This window comes from Bubalus kerabau, chromosome 3 (assembly GCF_029407905.1).
Source record: "Bubalus kerabau isolate K-KA32 ecotype Philippines breed swamp buffalo chromosome 3, PCC_UOA_SB_1v2, whole genome shotgun sequence".
NCBI lineage: Eukaryota > Metazoa > Chordata > Mammalia > Artiodactyla > Bovidae > Bubalus > Bubalus kerabau.
Window position 1 is genome coordinate 62,505,242 of NC_073626.1, and position 22,100 is coordinate 62,527,341.

The 22,100-nt window shown below is 35.9% G+C and overlaps 1 protein-coding gene across 2 annotated transcripts in view; it reads left to right on the forward strand.

Annotated features, from left to right (window-relative positions):
• Positions 1-22,100, forward strand: part of TFPI (tissue factor pathway inhibitor) — an 89,131-nt gene that overhangs the window by 51,196 nt on the left and 15,835 nt on the right. For both annotated transcript variants that reach the window (XM_055574718.1, XM_055574719.1), the window contains exons 4-6: positions 13,441-13,485; positions 16,662-16,838; positions 17,917-18,012. In XM_055574718.1, coding sequence (XP_055430693.1) covers positions 13,441-13,485; positions 16,662-16,838; positions 17,917-18,012 — 318 coding nt within the window. The remainder of the gene's footprint in view (positions 1-13,440; positions 13,486-16,661; positions 16,839-17,916; positions 18,013-22,100) is intronic.

A 22,100-nucleotide genomic window follows, 5' to 3' on the forward strand; every position in this document is an offset into this window, starting at 1 on the left:
ATGAGTTCACAAGAAATAAATCATTATTCACAGTGATTTAACTTTCCTTTTTCAACACGATGATGTCATAGTTGTTTCCATGTCAAGATAATGAATTAATCCATTTTGAGGTTCTCAGTAGTTACTAATTAGAAAATTATAGAAATATATATATATATATATCTCTAAGAGTTAAATCCTTCTCTTTGGAACCTTGGAATAATGTAGAAAATGTTATCTCCAATGGCTTATTAAGGCCTTACTGAACCTGACTTTTCTTTTCATATTTTACTAAGTTATAAGTTTTAAAAGCACATCGCATTCTGTTATTAAACTTAATTTAATGCTTTTATTCTTTTAATTATATTAAAACTTTTTAAATTCTACAAATTACAATGTTTTATGTGGTTTTCTCTCTTTAGACTAAATTCTGAACAATTACTTGTCCAATTTTATCTCAACTTTATTCTTCTGAATTGAGAGCTACTTGAGAGATAGAAAATCCCAAGTTAGCCTTAATTTCCACAGTTTCTAGACCAGATTTCTGCCTTGCATGTTCTTAGAGTTGACTTACAGTGTAAGTCTATAGATGGTTTCTTTGCTTAACACTGGTGTCTTGTTTTTTGCAAAGCAGGTGGCTTAGCATTTTCACACTGATAATGCTTTCCCAAACCGCTTTTACAAAGCAGCCTTGGCATCGTGATGCTTTTGGCTTGTGGGAAGAATCTCAGTGTCATGAAAAGAAAGAGCTTTTCTCCCCTGTGATTATTGTATGCTCCTGAGTGGACAGAAAACAAATGATGTGAATGTATTTCTTTATTTCAGAGCGCTTATTTTCCTCTTCTTCTGCATAGATGTGCTGGAAAATGTTGCTAACACAGATTAGGCAGTTAGGTGTTTCTCTGTACACTGTACATTTGGGTTTATGATTGCCTGGTCATTTTCCATCCATCACAGAATTCTATACCTTTTCCTCTTCCATACCTGCCAAGTATCCTTTTGTATTGAGTATCACTCAAGTTCAGTACCTTGGCTAGAGGCCAGGTTGCCTCATTCTTTGTAAACCTCACTTTCTCATGTAGCAGCCTACTTATTTTCATCAACAGGCCTTTTTCCAGAAATACATATCTATTTAGCTTTTATAATTTAAAAATCTCTTATTTCACCATTGTGATGTTACCCTTTTTTTTTCAGAAATTAATCAAATATAATCATTTAGTTCTTCAGTGAGTGTCCTGCTGTAATATTTTCTCAAATACCATAGTAATATAACTATAATAGCTATATTACTATTATATACTATAATAGCTATATTACTATTATATACTATGATAGTTATATTACTATTATATACTATGATAGGTATATTACTATTATATACTATAATAGCTATATTACTATTATAGTTATATTACTATATAATAGTTAATTACTACCATAGTAATATAACTATATGTCCTATGCCCCCATCTCCTTATTATTTCTTCAAATGTCATTGAAATTATTGCTTGAATATCTGAGTATTTTATATAATAAGCTACAGTTAAGAATATAGCTGACATATAGAAAAAGAATTACTAAACTTTAAAAAAAATTACCTAAGGAGAATATTCCATCTTCAGCTATGATGGAGTAACTGGAAATGAATTTCTCTCCTAATGTAAATAACTAAAAACTGGAAAAAAATGTATGATGTAATTTTTTTACAGATAGTGATCAAAATACAGTACATGATTGTGATCTCTGAGAGAAGGGAAACAAGTGAGGTGAGGCTTCCAGTCTCCCCAGTTTTCTCCATGAAGGTACTTCTGCAAAAAAGCAAAATGGCTGTCTGAGGAGGCCTTACAAATAGCTGTGAAAAGAAAGGAAGTGAAAGCAAAGGAAAAAAGGAAAGATATACCCATTTGAATGCAGAGCTCCAAAGAATAGCAAGGAGAGATAAGAAAGCCTTCCTCAGAAATCAGTGCAAACAAATAGAGGAAAACAATAGAATGGGAAAGACTAGAGATCTCTTCAAGAAAATTAGAGATACCAAGGGAACATTACATGCAAAGATGGGCTCAATAAAGGACAGAAATGGTATGGACCTAATAGAAGCAGAAGATATTAAGAAGAGGACACAAGAATACACAGAAGAACTGTATAAAAAAGATCTTCATGACCCAGAAAATCACAATGGTGTGATCACTCACCTAGAGTCAGACATCCTGGAATGTGAAGTTAAGTGGGCCTTAGAAAGCATCACTACAAACAAAGCTAGTGGAGGTGATGGAATTCCAGCTGAACTACTTCAAATCCTAAAAGATGATGCTGTGAAAGTGCTTCACTCAATATGCCAGAAAATTTGGAAAACTCAGCAGGGCCCACAGGACTGGAAAAGGTCACTTTTCATTTCAATCCCAAAGAAAGGCAGTGCCAAAGAATGTTCAAACCACCACACAATTGCACTCATCTCACACGCTAGTAAAGTAATGCTCAAAATTCTCCAAGACAGGCTTCAGCAATACATGAACTATGAACTTCCAGATGTTCAAGGTGGATTTAGAAAAGGCAGAGGAACCAGAGATCAAATTGCCAACATACAATGGATCATAGAAAAAGCAAGAGAGTTCTAGAAAAACATCTATTTCTGCTTTATTGATTATGCCAAAGCCTTTGATTGCATGGATCCAAATAAACTGTGGAAAAGTCTGAAAGAGATGGGAATACCAGACCACCTGACCTGCCTCTTGAGAAACCTGTATGCAGGTCAGGAAGCAACAGCTAGAACTGGATATGGAACAACAGACTGGTTCCAAATAGGGAAAGGAGTACGTCAAGGCTGTATATTGTCACCCCGCTTATTTAACTTCTATGCAGAGTACATCATGAGAAACGCTGGGATGGAGGAAGCACAGGCTGGAATCAAGAATGCTGGGAGAAATATTAATAACCTCAGATATGCAGATGACACCACCCTTATGGCAGAAAGTGAAGAACTGAAGAGCCTCTTGATGAAAGTGAAAGAGGAGAGTGAAAAAGTTGGCTTAAAGCTCAACATTCAGAAAACTAGGGTAATGGCATCCAGTCCCATCACTTCATGGGAAATAGATGGGGAAACAGTGGAAACAGTTTCAGACTTTATTTTGGGGGGCTCCAAAATCACTGCAGATGGTGACTGCAGCCATGAAATTAAAAGATGCTTACTCCTTGGAAGGAAAGTTATGACCAACCTAGATAGCCTATTCGGAGAAGGCAATGGCACCCCACTCCAGTACTCTTGCCTGGAAAATCCCATGGACGGAGGAGCCTGGTAGGCTGCAGTCCATGGGGTCACTAAGAGTCGGACACGACTAAGCGACTTCACTTTCACTTTTCACTTTCATGCATTGGAGAAGGAAATGGCAACCCACTCCAGTGTTCTTGCCTGGAGAATCCCAGGGACAGGGGAGCCTGGTAGGCTGCCATCTATGGGGTCACACAGAGTCAGACACGACTGAAGTGACTTAGCATAGCATAGATAGCCTATTAAAAAGCAGAGATGTTACTTTGCCAACAAAGTTCCATCTAGTCAAGGCTATCGTTTTTCCTGTGGTCATGTATGGATGTGAGAGTTGGACTGTGAAGAAAGCTGAGAGCCAAGGAATTGATGCTTTTGAAGTGTGGTGTTGGAGAAGACTCTTGAGAGTCCCTTGAACTGCAAGGAGATCCAACCAGTCCATCCTAAATGAAATCAGTCCTGAATATTCATTGGAAGGACTGATATTGAAGCTGAAACTACAATACTTTGGCCACCTGATGCGAAGAGCTGACTCATTTGAGAAGACCCTGATGCTGGGAAAGATTGAGGGCAGGCAGAGAAGGGGACGACAGAGGTAAGACGGTTGGATGGCATCACCGACTCAGTGGACATGGGTTGGGTGAACTCCAGGAGTTGCTGATGGACAGAGAGCCCTGCATGCTGTGATTCACAGGGTCGCAAAGAGTTGGACACAACTGAGCGACTGAAATGAACTGAACTTCTGAACCATAGTTAAAAGAGGGAAGTACAAGCATAGCACACTAGTCTCCCTGGTGAAGGATGTGGAGATTGGAGACTGGTAAACTGATGTGGCTAGGTTCTGAGGGACAGTATGTGAAACAGAATGGACATACAAAGTGAAAAAGCTAAAAATTCTCGATAAGGGTCCCATTGAGTTTGTTGCTGAATAATAAAGCTGCACGTACTTGATGAAATTACATGAACTGAGAACGTAATTAAAGGGATTTGTAAGTGGAACACCTCCCAGAGCTCCCACAATTAAGAGAAATTTGGCATTTATTAGTACTGAAATGAAATTAGACCTAAAGTAAAAGCTACTTTACACTTGCCATAGTGAAGCTTAAACCAAGCCTTAAAAATTCATAATTAACTACTTGCCCAAAAAGCACGTCTTTAATTGTTGTGCTCTGTTGCTCATTTGTGTCCTACCCTTTGCGACCCTATAGACGGAAGCATGCCAGGCTTCCCTGTGTTTCACTGGCTCCTGGAACTTGCTCAAACTCTTTCCCATCAAGTCAGTGATGCCATCCAACCATCTCACCCTCTGTGGTCCCCTTCTCCTCCTGACTCAATTTTTCCCAGCATCAGCTTGTTTTCCAGTGAGTCAACTCTTCACATTGGGTGGCCAAAGTATTGGAGTTTCAGCTTCAGCATCAGTCCTTCCAATGAATATTCAGGGCTGATTTCCTTTAGGATGGACTGATTTGATAACCTTGCAGTCCAAGAGACTATCAAGAGTCTGCTGCTGTTGCTGCAACATCACAAATAAAAAGTATCAAGTCTTCAGCACTCAGCCTTCTTTATGGTCAAATTCTCACATCTGTATATGACTAATTAAAAAACCATATGGTTTTTTGACAATATGAACTTTTGTTGGCAAAGTAATGTCTCTGCTTTTTAATATTCTGTCTGGGTTTGTCATAGCTTTTCTTCCAAGCAGCAAGCGTCTTTTAATTTCATGGCAACAGTCATCTTCTGCAGTGATTTTGGAGCCCAAGAAAACAAAATCTGCCACTGTTTCCATTGTTTCCCCATCTATTTGCCACGATCTTAGTTTTTTGAATGTTGAGTCAGGTTTTTTCACTCCTCTTTCACCTTCATCACGAGGCTCTTTTAGTTCCCCTTCGCTTTCTACCATGAGTGTGGTGTCATCTGCATATCTGAGGTTATTGATATTTCTCCTAGCAATCTTGATCCCACCTTGTGCTTCATCCAGCCCAGCATTCCACATGATGCCCTCTGCATCTAAGTTAAATAAGCAGGATGACAATATACAGCCTTGATGTACTTCTTTCCCAATTTGCAACCAGCCCGTTATTCGTGCCTGGTTCTAACTGTTGCTTCTTAATCTGCATACAGGTTTCTCAGGAGGCAGTTAAGGTGGTCTGGAATTCTCACCTTTTTAAGAATTTTCCACAGTTAGTTGTGATCCACACAAAGGGTTTAGCACAGTCAGTGAAGCAGAAGTAGATGTTTTTCTGGAATTTCCTTGCTTTTTTCTACTAATTTCCAACTAAATTTCCAACTAATGTTGGCAATTTGACCTCTGGTTCCTCTGCCTTTTCTAAATTCAGCTTTACATCTGGAAGTTCTTGGTTCAGTAGTATGGAAGCCTGGCTTGAAGGTTTTTGAGCATAACCTTGCTAGCATATGATGTGAGTGCAATCGGGCAGTAGTTTCAATATTGTTTGGTATTGCTCTTCTTTGGTATTGAACTGAAAACTGACCTTATCCAGTCCTGTGGCCACTGCTGAGTTTTCCAAATTTGCTGAGATATTGAGTGCATCACTTTAGCAGCATCATCTTTTGGGATTTGAAATAGCTCAGCTCGAATTCCATCACTTCTACTAACAGTGTTTGTAGTAATGCTTCCTCCTAAGGCCCACTTGACTTCACACTCCAGGACGTCTGGCAGATGAACGACCAGGTTATTGTGGCTATCCAGGTTATTAAGACCTTTTTTGTATAGCTCTTCTGTGTATTCTTTCCACCTCTTCTTAATATCTTCTGCTCTGGTATGTCCATACCATTTCTGTCCTTTATTGTGCCCATCTTTACTTGAAATATTCCCTTGCTGTCTAATTTTCTTGAAGAGATCTCTTGTCTTTCCCGTTCTGTTGTTTCCTTCAATTTCTTTGCATTGTTCACGTAAGAAGGCTTTCTTATCTCTCCTTGCTATACTCTGGAACTCTGTATTTAGATGGGTATATCTTTCCTTTTCTCCTTTGCCTTTCTCTTCTCTCCTTTTCTCAGCTATTTTTAAGGCCTCCTCAGAAAACCATTTTGCCTTCTTGCATTTCTGTTTTATTGGGGATGCTTTTGATCACCACTTCCTGTACAATGTTATGAACCTCCATCTATAGTTCTTCAGGCACTCTGTCTATCAGATATAATCCCTTGAATCTATTCATCACTTCCACTGTATAATCATAAGGGATTTGATTTAGGTCATACCTGAATGGCCTAGTGGTTTTCCCTACTTCCTTCCATTTGAACCTGAATTTTGCAATAAGGAGCTGATGATCTGAGCCACAGTCAGCTCCAGGTCTTGTTGTTACTGATTGTATAGAGCTTCTCCATCTTCGGCTGCAAAGAATATAAACAATCTACTTTCAGTATTGACCTTTTGGTGTGTCTATGTGCAGAGTAGCCTCTTGTGTTGTTGGAGGAGGGTGTTTGCTGTGACTGACAGTAAAATATTCTTTGATGGAAGAAAATAAAATCCAGCAGCCAACAGCATAATATTCAAAAATATCTATATTCCCCCCTTCCCAGAATACTAAGCATTCAAAGATGAAGCAAATTTGATCCATAATTAGGAAAAAAATACTCAGTTCTAACAGACAAAGATGACATTACTCAACAAGAAATTTAAAATAGCTCTTATAAATATGGTAAAGGATTTAAAGAAAACAGGAACATAACAAGGAGAAAAGTAGAATATATAAAAGTAAAGTAAATGCACTTTTTTGGTTTTGGAATGAAAATTGACCATTTCCAGTCCTGTGGCCACTGCTGAGTTTTCCAAATCTGATGACATATTGAGTGCATCGCTTTGACAGCATTATCTTTTAGGATTTTAAATAGCTCAGCTTGAATTCCATCACCTCTACTAACATTGTTTGTATTAATGCTTCCTAAGGCCCACTTGACTTCACACTCCAGGATGTCTGAAAAGTAAAATATATAAATAAGAAATCCAAGTCATAGTTCTCAGTCCAGTTGTCACTCAGTCATGTCCAACTCCTTGAAACCCCATGGACCGCAGCATGCCAGGCTTCCCTGTCCATCACCAACTTCCAGAGTTTACTCAAACTCATGCCCATTGAGTCGGTGATGCCATCCAACCATCTCATTCTGTCATCCCTTCTCCTCCCGACTTCAATCTTTCAAAGCATCAGGGTCTTTTCAAATGAGTCAGTTCTTTGCAGCAGGTGGCCAAAGTTTTGGAGTTTCAGCTTCAGCATCAGTCCTTCCAATGAGCACCCAGGACTGATCTCCTTTAGGATGGACTGGCTAGATATCTTTGCAGTCCAAGGGACCCTCAGGAGTCTTCTCCAACACCACAGTTCAAAAGCATCAGTTCTTTGGTGCTCAGCTTTCTTTATAATCCAACTCTCACAGCCATACATGACTACTGGAAAAACCATAGCTTTGACTATATGGAGATTTGCTGGCAAAGTAATGTCTCTGCTTTTTAATACGCTGTCTAGGTTTCAATGGTTTCCTAAATAAAACAAAATTTCATCTTCAAAGACTTGAAATATAAGACATAAATCATATTTCTTTTTTAACTTCTATCAATTGTTTCTCTGAAAATTGTCAGGTTCTATGGTTGAATTTCTGCAGTTGAGGTTCTACAGTTGAATTTCTTATGAGATAAGAATTTCACCAGATATACTTAAAGCACGTTAGATATTACAGAAGAAAAGATCAGTAAACTTGATGACAGAACAATAGTAACTTCAAGATGAAGCACACCGAGTGTGAAACCAGCAAGCAACAAACAATATTGCCCAGTAACCCATGAAGCAAAGTCAAGGAGCCCGTCAAAGTGTGTAATTGGAGTTCTGGCAGTTAGGACAGAAGATATGCAAACAAGAAATTGGCAAAGAATTATCCACATTTTTATGATATCCACATTTCATTTGATGAAAACTAACTTTCAGAACCAAGAGCCTTGACAAAATCAATAAAAGAATGAATACAAAGAAAAAGAAAGCCATGTCAATGAATCACATTGCTGAAAATTGTGGCTAAAAAGTAAATCATAAAAAAATAAAAATTGTACAATGCCGGAACAAAGACCAAGAGAACACCAATTTCTCATGAAGAAAAAGTTCACAAGAGAATAAAATGAAACATCTTTAAAGAGCTAAAGGAAAAAAATAAACTGCCAATTGGTAATTTAGATCTTCTAAAAATACCCTTATGATGGAGATAAATAATTTTTTCAGATTATCAATATTTGAGAAAATTCATTGCTAGCAGACTTGCACTGTGAGTAATTTTAGAGGATTTAGAACAAAAACAGGAGGGTGAACATATGAGATTATTGTTGTATGGTTCTGATACTACAGGTGAAAGTGGCATCAATTATTTGAAGTCAAATTGCCGTGAATTAAAGATGCATATTAAAAGTCCCAGAATAGTCACTAAAAATAAAACAAAGAGATATAGAAAACTGACCAATAGTGAAGGTAAAATTGTTATTAAAATATTCAACCAATTCTAAAAAATACCCAGAAATACAGGAACTGAATACAGATGTAAAGTAGAAAACAAAGACCTAAGCATTTTTATGCAAGCATAATGATAACTACATTAAATTCAATGGTATTATCACTCCAAGAAAAGGCTTATAGTAGACAATGTAAAAAAAAAATTAATCGTGAACTAACTACATGTTGTCTACAGGAAAGACATTTTATTTTTTTAATTAAATTTATTTCATTTAATTAGAGGCTATTTACTTTACAATATTGTATTGGTTTTGCCATACATCAACATGAATCCACCACGGGTGTACACGTGTTCCCAATCCTGAACCCCCCTCCCACCTCCCTCCCCATAAAAATGTGGACACAGAGGTTAAAAGTTAAAAGATGAAAAAAGATACACCTTGCAAGCACAGATCATAAGAATGATTAGTAGAAGTAAACTATAGGACTAGGAATATTGGCAGGAGAAAGGGAAGATATTTTATAGGAATGAGGGTCAATTAATCAAAAAGTCATAACACTCACTGTCTATGTGTATGCTTCAACTGTAGAACCTGAAAACTTTCAAAGAAAAAATTGATAGAAGTTAAAGGAGAAATATGATTTATATCTTATATTTATATATGATATATGATTTATATCTATGAAGCTGAAATTTTGTTTTATTTGGGAGACCATTGAAAATTATGACTTGTAAATTGCCATGCCTGAGAATAAATTCAAGCCAAATATTTCAGAGAATAGGAATTATAAATGTGTTCAGTTTGATATGTATCCTCAGCTGTCCTTTTGCAGATAAAGGTGGTTTATCAGTTGTTTCCAAATATGTATAGTTTTGTGTGGTGTATTTACCAGTGTAATAATAGAGACATAGTAACAAAGTTAATAAGGTAGAAAAAGTTGAAACATAGTTTGCAAATGGTTTCTAGACACATGGCTTTCAAAATGTTTGTCTTTTGGTTTAGTTGCTTTTTTCCCATAGCCTGAACAAAACAGGGCTCCCCTAGTGACTCAGTGGTAAGAATCCACTTGCCAATACAGGAGACGTGGGTTCGATCCCTGGGTCAGAAAGATCCCCTAGAGAAGGAAATGGCATCCCACTCCAGGATTCTTATCTGGGAAATCCCATGGGCAGAGGAGCCTGGTGGGCTACAGTACAAAATAGTCAGATAAGACTTAGTGACTAAACAACAACAACTAAAACAACATTGAATTTGATCATTAGTTTTTTAAAAAATGTGTATAAAGTGTGGAAATTAAAAGAAATAGATGAAAGAGATCAAATTCCCATTTAACTTTTTAGCCTGTCCACCTCTGCAGCAGGGTTGACTGTTTACAATCAAATCATAGACTATAAATTCCTAAAACATCTTTAAAGGCTCTAGTAAGTATGCTGTTTATACTTATACCAGGGGGGTTTCCCTGGTAGCTCAGACGGTAAAGAATCCGCCTGCAATGCAGGAGATCTGGGTTCAGTCCCTGGGTTGGGAAGATCCACTGGAGGAAGGCATGGCAACCCTCTCTAATATTCTTGCTTGGAGAATCCCCATGGACAGAGGAGCCTGGTGGGCTAGAATCCATGGGGTCGCAAAGAGTCAGAAACGACTTAGCGACTAAGCACAGGTATGCTGTTTATATTAATTACTATTTTATTGGCTAGGCTAACTGTGACTTGTGGTTTTTCATGGGGATTTACATGGGAATTTTCTCCACAGGGAATTAAAGAGTATGTAAATACATTTTCCATTCTCTTAATTTTTAACTTTGTTATTTTATGTTTTATTTCTTTGGAATAGTGAAGACCTACCTAGTAACAAGAATATTCTGCCCATAGCGTCTTTTCCTGTCTAGTTAGAAAATTTCTAGGCTGACTTCAACAAATAAGAAACATTATAAGTTAGTGTTCAGATTTTACCTTTCCCATTCCCAACAGAAAATAAAAAGATGAAGACAGAATAGGGCAAAAAATATATTTTTTATAGTTGTTAAAATGTATACAATAATTATAGCAGGCTTCCCTTGATAGCTCAGTTGGTAAAGAATCTGGCTGTAATGCAAGAGACCCCAGTTTGATTCCTGGGTCTGGAAGATCCACTGGAGAAGTGATAGTCTACCCACTCCAGTATTCATGGGCTTCCCTTGTGGCTCGGCTGGTAAAGAATCAGATAATTGTGAATTAATTTTAATATTCCTAATGAAAAGTTAAAATGTAAATTCATATATATTGGAATTCAAGGAATTACTAAAATAATTAGTAAAACATACTGCTATTACTTCTTACACCATCATTAATAAATGTTATGTTCTGTATACATCTAGGAAAAATATCTTTGATAATTAGCTGTAAACCTTATCTACGTTTTCAGGCTATAAGTGGCATAAAAATAAATAGTATGTTCATGGCTGTTCTCAGAATTCTTGAGGATAATTTAAATATACCTATAATATGAATGTGCTAAAACATATTATTTTAATTAGTTACACATATACCAGATGAATTACTCTGACTTAGGATGAAACCAGCGAGTAACATGTTCTCTTTTAATATTGCATGAACTTTGAGATCAAGCATCTCTATGACTCTTGTAACACTCTATATTCTTTCCCTCCTTTCATAAATTAAAAATATGACACAATTGTTGCACATTATTTTTTTTTAATTTTATTTTATTTTTAAACTTTACATAACTGTATTAGTTTTGCCAAATGTCAAAATGAATCCACCACAGGTATACATGTGTTCCCCATCCTGAACCCTCCTCCCTCCTCCCTCCCCATTCCATCCCTCTGGGTCGTCCCAGTGCACCAGCCCCAAGCATCCAGTATCGTGCATCGAACCTGGACTGGCAACTCGTTTCATACATGATATTTTACATGTTTCAATGCACATTATATTTTAATGTAAGCTTACTGTGACAATCCACTATCTAAAAACATTAACCAGAGGTTGGTTATTTACAATAAAAAAAATCAGATTTTAACATTTAAAATACAATTAGAATTTCACACACACACACACACACACACACACCTTTTTAAAAAAGAGTATTGAATAAAACATAGTAAAGCTCAGAAAAGAAATGAGCCACATCATCTTATCACTCATAGACATTTTACTCTCCAGAGAATAACCTGACTGATCACTGGCTGAAAGGGGTATTGAACCAACTCATACTCATATTCTCTGTCTCTGACCTCTTTTTCCCCCCGACCTTTTACGTCTCTGCTGGTGCTAAGTCACGTCAGTCGTGCCCGACTCTGTGCGACCCCATAGACTGCAGCCCACCAGACTCGCCCGTCCCTGGGATTCTCCAGGCAAGAACACTGGAGTGGGTTGCCATTTCCTTCTCCAGTGCATGAAAGTGAAAAGTGAAAGTGAAGTTGCTCAGTTGTGTCCGACCTCTGGTCTGCAGCCCACCAGGCTCCTCCGTCCATCTGGCCATCCAAATAGTGATAAACTGCCTTATCCAAAGTTTTTCTGTATAAAACAAATGATTATACAAAAAAAAAAAAAAAACAGTTTCCTAATGTTTATATGAACAAATTAAAATTGTATATATCCATTTGAATTTCATTAGCTATTATTTAAATTAGAATTTAGATTCCATACTTGAAATACAGTCGGTTAAAGACAAATAGCATATTGAAAAGCAGAGACATTACTTTGCCAAAGGTCCGTCTAGTCAAGGCTAGGGTTTTTCCAATGGTCATGTATGGATGTGAGAGTTGGACTGTGAAGAAGGCTGAGTGCAGAAGAATTGATGCTTCTGAACTGTGGTGTTGGAAAAGACTCTTGAGAGTCCCTTGGACTGCAAGGAGATCCAACCAGTCCATTCTAAAGGAGATCAGCCCTGGGTGTTCTTTGGAAGGAATGATGCTAAAGCTGAAACTCCAGTACTTTGGCCACCTCATGCGACGAGTTGACTCATTGGAAAAGACTCTGATGCTGGGAGGGATTGGGGGCAGGAGGAAAAGGGGACGACAGAGGATGAGATGGCTGGATGGCATCCCCGACTCGATGGAAGTGAGTGTGAGTGAACTTCGGGAGTTGGTGATGGACAAGGGAGGCCTGGAGTGCTGCGATTCATGGGGTCGCAAAGAGTCGGACACGACCGAGCGACTGAACTGAACTCAAAGACAAATAGCAGTGGAGTAATTCCAATTATTCTATGAGATTAAACCAAAAATGACATCACAGGTATCTTTTGCTTCATTACTCCTCTGTATTTGGAAATAATAATGAAACTTGTAATTGGATTAAGATAATTGGCAGGAGAAGGAATCAGGAAAGGAGGTAATTCTGGTTCCTTTCACCTCTACTCCCATTCCTCTGTAGAAATGAACTGTTTCTACAGGCCAAGTAGGCTGTTTGAATTACTTTCATATTTCACATTATTTTAATAAAGATATATTTTAACCATAGATATTTTGAATAGCAAACTTAGTTCACCATGAATTATTATTTTTGTAAATGGGTTAGAATGTTTTAAAATAGTTTTTGAGACATTATTACATTAAAATATAGGTGACTTCATGGTTATACTGTAATAATTTAACTAATTTAATATCTAGAGAAAATAAAAGGAAATTTATTCATTGACATTCTGTATAAGAATAATTTTAATAGAAATAAATACGTCATCCTAGTTGGTAAATGGAAAGTCATAACATTATATAATAAATTGTGGTAATTGATACACATATATTGTTTTCTTGCAGATTATCCAAAGTACACGAGAAAGACGAAAACAACACTGCAAAAAGGTGAATGTTCATTTGTGTGCTCGTTAGTATCATTTACATAAGGTACTTGGAAATTCAATTCTCAGCTTTCTCTGATAAGAGATTCATCATAAATCCACCTGATTTTTGCAATGGAGTTTTTGTTCAGTGGATATAATAAAAAAAGGAGAAAGAATATGCATGATAGTTCATAAGGGAAGACTTCAGCTCTGTGTTTACTCATTCTCATGCAGTGTGACGTCTGGTATGAGATCAGTAACAATCCAGAGCCAGGCACCTGCTATTCTAACATCTCCCAAATAGTGATTTAGATGTTGCTGTTCCTTCTTTAGTTCTCAGATGTCTAATCCTTTGATAACCTCAGCGCTGTGTGGCTCTAGCAAGTTTTATTCAGTATTCTCCTGAGTGGATATGCCTTTGAGTTGTCAAAATCTACATGCAAAAATATGTGGAGATATTTAACAATAAATAATTGCTTCTGTCAACATTATTTAGTGTTTACATATTTTTAATTTGGGGATTTAAATAATTTTACTTACAGTTTTTAACTAAAAATAATTACATTTTGGTGAATATGTTGTAACAAGAAAGACATGCTTCTTTTTAATAAAGGTCTAGAAAATGACTTTGCTCAATTACCATTCACAGCATTTACACAGGAATGAGAAAACATTGAACAAAAAGATGAAATTATTTAATTCATGACACGACAATGAAAGAAAGTGAGCCACCAGGGAAGCCCTAAGACATGAAAGAGCTACACAATTCAAAGCGAATTTTAGTTTTACTGACTTTGACTTAATTATGTGAGAAAGAGCTAAAGATTATACAACTCATTGATAAGCTTAAGACAGTTTATGGTCCAGGTTTACAATCAAAAGTTATAAAATAAATTCAGCAACAAAGTTTGTACAACCAACATAAATAAATGTATTTATTTACAAGTTGTAAAATAACTTTCTATAAATATTGAATTAATTTTTGCAAAAGTGTTCACTACCTCAATTAAATGAAATTCTTCCTATCTGTAATATCATATTTATAACTAGGCTTTTTTGTCAATCAAGTAAGAGATGATATCTTTAATATTTAAATGTTAGGATTTTTTTTCAAAAATGTAGATTTAGGAAAAAATTATATGCAGGGAAAAGTTACTAGAAAATTATGCTACTTAATTTATATTTAATGATTCAGAATTCATTCTATTTTGATACTACATATGAAAGAGAATAAAGCTATCAATTCTATTCATGTTTAAAAATGATGAGATGCTGAAATTAATCAATAATGAAGACCTTTAAACATACTGATTAGAAGTTAACTTTGTTATATGCCTCTTAACATCACCATCAGAACAGTTACAGAGGCAATGGAGATTCTCTACAACCCCCCTTGTTTGCTTCAGACAGTTATCAAGTTTGCAGCTTGGAACAAAAGTTAGGAGTGAGAATCATGTGGCTTATGGAAGTTGGTATATAGTTTAAAGCTTGAATTCTAGGTTTTAACTGAGCATCAATTTAGAGCAGCAACTGTATATACAGATTCAATACAAATATTAAAACTTTATTTATCTGAGGAATCCTGGAATGAATTTCTTAATTTTTAATCATAAATATTTTAAGCTGTAGGCCTAAGCAGAATAATTTTACAAGTATGCAATATCAATTCCTAAAATAAATTTCTGTCCTACAATGGGGTCTCATATAAATGATAGCAACTTCCAGTTGTATAATTCCTAAATTACATTACAGGATAATTTATTACCATTTTCTCATCTTTATAGTCAATATTTTTTTACCTACTCCCTTTTGTTAAGCATAGAATTCTTGTATTGTTTGTTAATATGATTTAAAGTTTTATAACTACATACTAAGACCTAAACAAATCAACTTAGTGATCAAATGTATTTTTCTTTCTCTTATAGTATATTAAAAAAATTTAAGGAAGTAGGATTTTTCCTTATTTCATATATCATACTTAACCACAAATTGTTACCATGGAAATAATAGTAACAGTCACCTTAAGAAACAAGAAGCAGTAAACAGTGAACAAAATAATTTTCAAATTGGTACTTTGAGAAGTCATAGAAATAGATACTTTATATTAAAATAGTATGTTTTACTTAATAAAATAATTTTTTCATGCAGATTGATTTTTCTACTGTTGCAGAAATCATTAACATTATTAAATACATGTTCTTTTTAAAATAAACACTCATGAATTTTGTTTCCTTGAGATGGATACAACATGCTTTAAGATATGAAAAGATTGTGCAGTTCATTTTTGCCTCTATGGGCAGCAGCAGAGAGGGCAGAAAATGGGGAAGCTGGAGCTTTTCCCTAAAACTTCAAGCACAATATATCTTGCAATCATAATAATTTTGAAAATAATTTGAAGCTCTTCTTTCTGAGTATGCATGTAAACAAGGCTTGTAATGTAAACCACAGTGGCACAACTTTTCCGACAGGTGTGTTTAGCCTGGATTGGAGCACTATCAAAGATTGGGCATTAGGCTTTCTCAAAACCTCTCCAATCCCTGAACGTGTATTTCCTTTCTGCCTCTGCACTATTGGAGTCATTCCAATGCCTGGAAGAAAAATAAGAGACACAGTGGTGGAGGATGTCATACCTAATACATATATTAATTTCAGCATAAGAATTTAGGAGTGTCTAAGTATAGCCGTGAAAGCCTCCACCCCGCCTCAAAACTTCTCTGTTTATAAAAATTGAAGCCATTCATAATGAAGCAGCACAGTATACTTTAAAATTAGATTACACATCTGAAAATTATGAAATTTGTGGATCTTTCCTAAATGTAGATGCACATAAGGTTAACAAAGATAAATAAATCAAATTTTTGCCATAATACTTTACACTTCCAAACCAAGGGTAATCAAACCCCAATATCTTTTATTCTCTCAATATATGAAAAAGTTGATAGTTAATGTGCTAACTATGAGAAATTTAGAACTTGAAATTCCAATAGACTTAATGTATGATAGTTGTACATACATGGTTCTAAATGTCAAAGTGGATAAAATACAGTTACGGATAATGTTATATTTTACCTTTCATCTTTATCTTTTCATATGTACTCCTTAAATAACTTCAACTTAACCAGTTGTTTATATTTTTAATTAACATAATTAAATTACTCAAAAAAGAATACTACTTTCTTATGTTTTAATAATTTCTAGAAAAGCCAGATTTCTGCTTTTTGGAAGAAGATACTGGAATCTGTCGCGGTTATATCATTAGGTATTTTTATAACAATCAATCAAAGCAGTGTGAACGTTTCGCATATGGTGGGTGCCTCGGGAATCTCAACAACTTTGAATCACTAGAAGAATGCAAGAACACCTGTGAAGACACATGTATGTTTATTTCTCATCTCCTTTTACTTCATTTTATAGGCATTCTTTTTAAAATAAGACATCTTAAAGGGTGTTCAGGTTTACCCAGATTTTGCTGCAGCCATGCAAGTGAAGATCCCTTGTATTCACTCTAAATCTGATATAAATTAGTCACTATCTTAATTTTTTTTAAGAAATAGAGAATTAACAAATTTATGTGTGCTAAATTCTTTGTCGTGTCCAATTCTTTGTGACCCTATGAACTGGGTTCATGAAAACCCCAGGCTCCTCTGTCTGTGGGGAGTGGGTTGCCATACCCTCCTCCAGAGGATCTTCCCAACCAGGGGTCAAACCTGTGTCTCTTACGTCTACTGCATTGGCAGGTGGGTTCTTTACCAGTAGCGCCACCTGGGAAGCCCTAAGAAATTTATAGTGGAAATTATTTTCATTGAAAAAAAAATTTGTAGGTTAGATTATTTAATTTTCCTTTCTGAGAATACTGTAGTAAAATTTAGGCACAAGAGTAGGACTGCTAAAATCCCTTAGGTTTATAACAATTTGAGGGAAAATGGTTCTTTGGAAACTACCACTGAAGATCAGTTTTATCTAGCTGTAAAATTAAATAAAGGAGTGGCTTAAACATTAACTGTTACCCCCTTTTGTTTTGACAAAGACCATCAAAGATACTCATGGAAATATTATAAGATATATGTATAGATAGGTTTAAAGATTCACCACTGTTCACCACTTCCCAGGTGGCTCTGGGTAAGAATCCAGTTGCCAATGCAGGAGATGCAGGAGACTCAGGTTTAATCCCTGGGTCAGGAAGATCCCCTGAAAAAGGAAATGGCAACCCACTCCAGTATCTTTGCCTGGAAAAATCCCATGGGCAGAGGAGCCTGGCAGACTACAGTTCATAGGGTCTCAAAAGTCAGATGTGACTGAGCGAATGAGCATGCGGCACAATTTAACAAAACAATGTAAATAAAATTTCTAGACATTTACTTTTCTAAACACAACTTCTGTGCTTTGTTTTATGTGTACAGTTATGAGCTTGTGACAATATCTTCTATTTTAATTGGCTATATATGTTTTCCAGTGAATGATTTCCAGGTAGATGATCATAAAATCCAGGATAAAGCTATGAATAATGCCTCCTTGACTCCCCAGCCTAGCAAGGAACCCAGCTCCTTTGGTAAGACTCTGTTTTAATTACTGCCAGAAAAATATTATCATGGTAACAATAGAAGAATGTGTATGAGAACTATGTTTTTTAGAAAATTATACCTCTTGTTCTTTAATAATAGATCTGATGAAATACTGAGTATTTCAGTATTTATTTCAGTATTTATACTGAATATTTCAGTATTTGTATCAGTACTATTATTTCAGAAATAATAGTAGATGAAATACTGAGATTCAAAACTGCTTAAGATCTTTAGTCCCAGAAAAATGATAATTTTCCTAATCTATTTTAAAGTATGCTTTGAAGTAGGTTTTTGATTACATATCACCTGAAAACTTTTACATGATACTTAACTCTATGCTAAATTTATCTTGTAACATAATAGCTAGGGGTTATCAGCTTCAGTGCCTAATTGTAAATGTTTGCGATGGCAGCCTAGAATGGTCTTAAATTGAGCCTAGCGTTGGCCTAGGTCTCTGGTGTCAGTCACAGGAGAGATTAGGAATTTGGTGACTAACCATCCCTAAGGTTAAGTCACTCCGAGGGACTTTTCTTTTGGAGGTATGCAGAACTCTTTTTCTGGACTCTATCCTGTCAACATATTTGTAGAATTTAAAGAAACATACAGGAAATATGCCTGCAAAAATGCAGAACTGTGAAAATTCTGGGAAACATAACCAGACACAACAAATATCTAGACAGAAACCACCTGAAAAGTTGGAAGTTAATGGGACGAATGTAAGGTCCTTACTAAATTTAAAAAGTCACATGTGCTCTTTCAGAAATTGAAGATTTTGCTTAGAAGCAGTCCATATAAAATTGCTAAATGTAAAGTTTGCATTGTTCAAAGAGTTCTGTGACATTAAAATTGCAACTTTAAGGTGAAAAGAGACATACTGTCTCCACCCCAGTCATGTGTCAGAAACAGATGGGGTTCTGAATGTCTTTGAGCATCTTTCTTTACAAAAAACAAATAAGCAAGCAAAACTTCTGCTCAGATGGATTTAAGAGACTGTAATACTGACTGATTTGTCTAGAATGAGGAATATAGACCTACATTGACCTGATTGTGTCTATGGGCTTGTTTCAGCCCTGAAGGCAATACATTAGAAGTCCCCACACTGTGACTTAGAAGGACTGGAAAGAGTAAGATGTGAGACCTAAGAGAGAACGTTACGTATGCTCTTGGTGCTTGAAACACTGTCCTGTGAAAGGAGAACTAAATTCTGTACGTGCCTCACTCAGCCCTCTCTATTTCAGTCTTCCCTATTCACACACCTGGCCGTGGTTCTTTATCTCCCTCAACCCAGCCAAAGAATCAGGTTTATTGAATGAAATCTAAAGCACAGATCTCTTTCTATAAAAGTGTTTCTTTTTAATGTGAGGTCTTCAAAAATGGATGAGTGCTTCAGGGACTAAAGTCCCCAAATTGTAGGCACTGACGCAGTGTTCCAGTAGCACCTGAGATGTCATAGGAAAGGAAAGGAAAGTGAAGTCACTCAGTCGTGTCCGACTCTTTGCGACCCCGTGGACTGTAGCCCACCAGGCTCCTCCATCCATGGGATTCTCCAGGCAAGAATACTGGAGTGGGTTGCCATTTCCTTCTCCAGGGGATCTTCCCGACCCAGGGATCAAACCCAGGTCTCCTGCATTGCAGGCAGACACTTTAACCTCTGAGCCACCAGGGAAGCTCTTGAGATGTCATAAAGGGTATGCAAAATTTCAGAGGGAATTAAACCCTATGGTATATTCAAAATGCTTTCAGGTCCTTAGATTTTATAATTAGAGCAGTGAGTTCAATACCAAATGAAAAGAGTCTCATTTTTAAATACTACTTTGTAATAATGATAATCCTAAGTATCTTTGTACTTCTAATTTTTTATCTGTGAAATTACTTAGAAGTACAAAGATACTTAGGATTATCATTATTACACATTGTTTCTTTGTGTCCTTCCAGCCCTGTGTCTTTCAGTGACATTTTATTTTATCCAATTAAATATCCCATGTTGAAAAACACGCTAACTCTTATTGCTGTGAAAGATGTGAAAGTTAACAACAAATATATTATTGAATGTAAAGATACGTGTGATAAATATATCTACATGTGAAATTAGTTTTAGTATGTTTCAATTATTTTTGTTTGGGTTGCTTTACTAATTCAAATAGAGATCATTAGTTATTTACCATTAAAGTGAATAGAGTAGGTTAGGAGATGGCTTTGCCTTGGAGTATAATACTTGATTTTTAGCAGGCATACTAGAAAAACAGAAAGGGGAAAATACAGAAAAATGTGAGAAAATAATGTTTTAAATACTGTCTACTAAATGTCCTCCCTAAGTTTTTATGTATATGCACATTAAAAAGTATATTAAACAAATTAATAGTTTTAAAAGCATATCATTAACTAAGGAAGCAGTAACATTCACACCATAAATTTATTTTTTTTTCACACCATAAATTTAAAGGGAAACAATGTTAAGAGATTTTTTTAATTTCAAATAATAGACATTTAATTTCAAATAATAGACATTTGAGGGATAGTTCTTTCATAGTAACTGCATTTAAAATTAGGGCACATGGTCTCTCTTTTTGTTTAAAGAACTATTTTATTTTTGGGGGGTTTGTATTTGCTTCAAAATCTAAATTCCTCTAGCTATTTTGACCCCTAACCCTCTTTTCCTGGGAGCATTCTCTTATTCTTTTGTTTTGCAGCATTCCTAATTTAAAACATGAAACAATGTTGCAATAACTTCTCTCCCGTGGCTTAAACATGTAAAGGATGACAATGAAGCTCTGCCTCTAATCATCCTAAAACCTACTTGATCCCATATCTGCTCCATCTAAGATGAGGCAGGTGGAGATGCAGCTGTTCCTTTCCATCATCTAAGACCTAGATGATCCCTCCTCCAGCAGCAGACTGTAGGAAGACAATTGTGCCCCCACCCTTCCAAAACATAGATTATCCCTCCCTCAACCCTTCAAAAGACTTTGTGGAGGTCTATAAAGACACTCTTGATATTCCAAATCAAAAAGTATTATATCCATCACTGCTTGCAATTATATTAATACATGTTACAATAATTTAAGAAACTACAGTTCAATGTTTACAGTAAAACCTTGCTCAAGGTTTTAGCAAATGTAAAAGGTTCTCTGTAGTGTTAGATTCTTTTGAAAAGATGTAAATCCTTTAAGATTTTGATTCAGCATACAGCGATAGAACATGCACCACAGTACAAATAGAATAGCATTCATTTAAAATTTTTGTCATTGAAAACAATCCTTGGGTATTTGAATATTCCAAAAATACAGTGAGATTGTGTTATTAAGTGAAATATTTGCAAATTTAATTTTAATGTTTCTCTTTCTGATGATGATAGAAAAACACTTTAGAAATATTGTTGAATGTTACTAGAAAATGATTTGGTAATTTTTAAAATTGCTATTCTCAACCACAATGTTGAAAATTAGCATGAGAATATGTTTTTTCCAGTGAACCTTCTTGACTCAAGATATTTGAATGCTTATTAAGCACAAGTGTTAGTTGCTCAGTTGTGTCCGACTCTTTGCGACCCCATGGACTGTAACCCGCCAGGCACCTCTCCAGGCAAGAGTACTGGAGTGGGTTGCCATTTCTTTCTCCATATTAAGCACAACTGAGGTTTAATTTTCTCCTTTCATTTTTGTATTTCAATATTAATAGGCTCCTACATTGCAAGCAGATTCTTTACTGTCTGAGCCACCAGGAAAGCCCAATAGGCTACACGGGTGACCTCAAAGATTGAAACATGCTCTTCCTTAAAGAGGATTTTATAAATGTTTTGTAGGCATGCCCCTGTGCACAAGTGAGAGAAAATTATTTGAGTTTTATTTATTGTTCTGAATTATGAGGATCTCCTTGTAGTTATAAGAAATGTATCCTCCATACATGCAGGAGAGAAATAATTCTAACACAATATCTCTAAATGATGCAGTTCTGTGTATGATCTTCAGGGTGAAAGACGGTCACAACTGCTTCTTGACTCTCTTGGTGTGATTGGCACTATAATAGAGTGGATAAGAGAAATGACTCTGCGTCTGACGACTTGGGCTCAAATCCC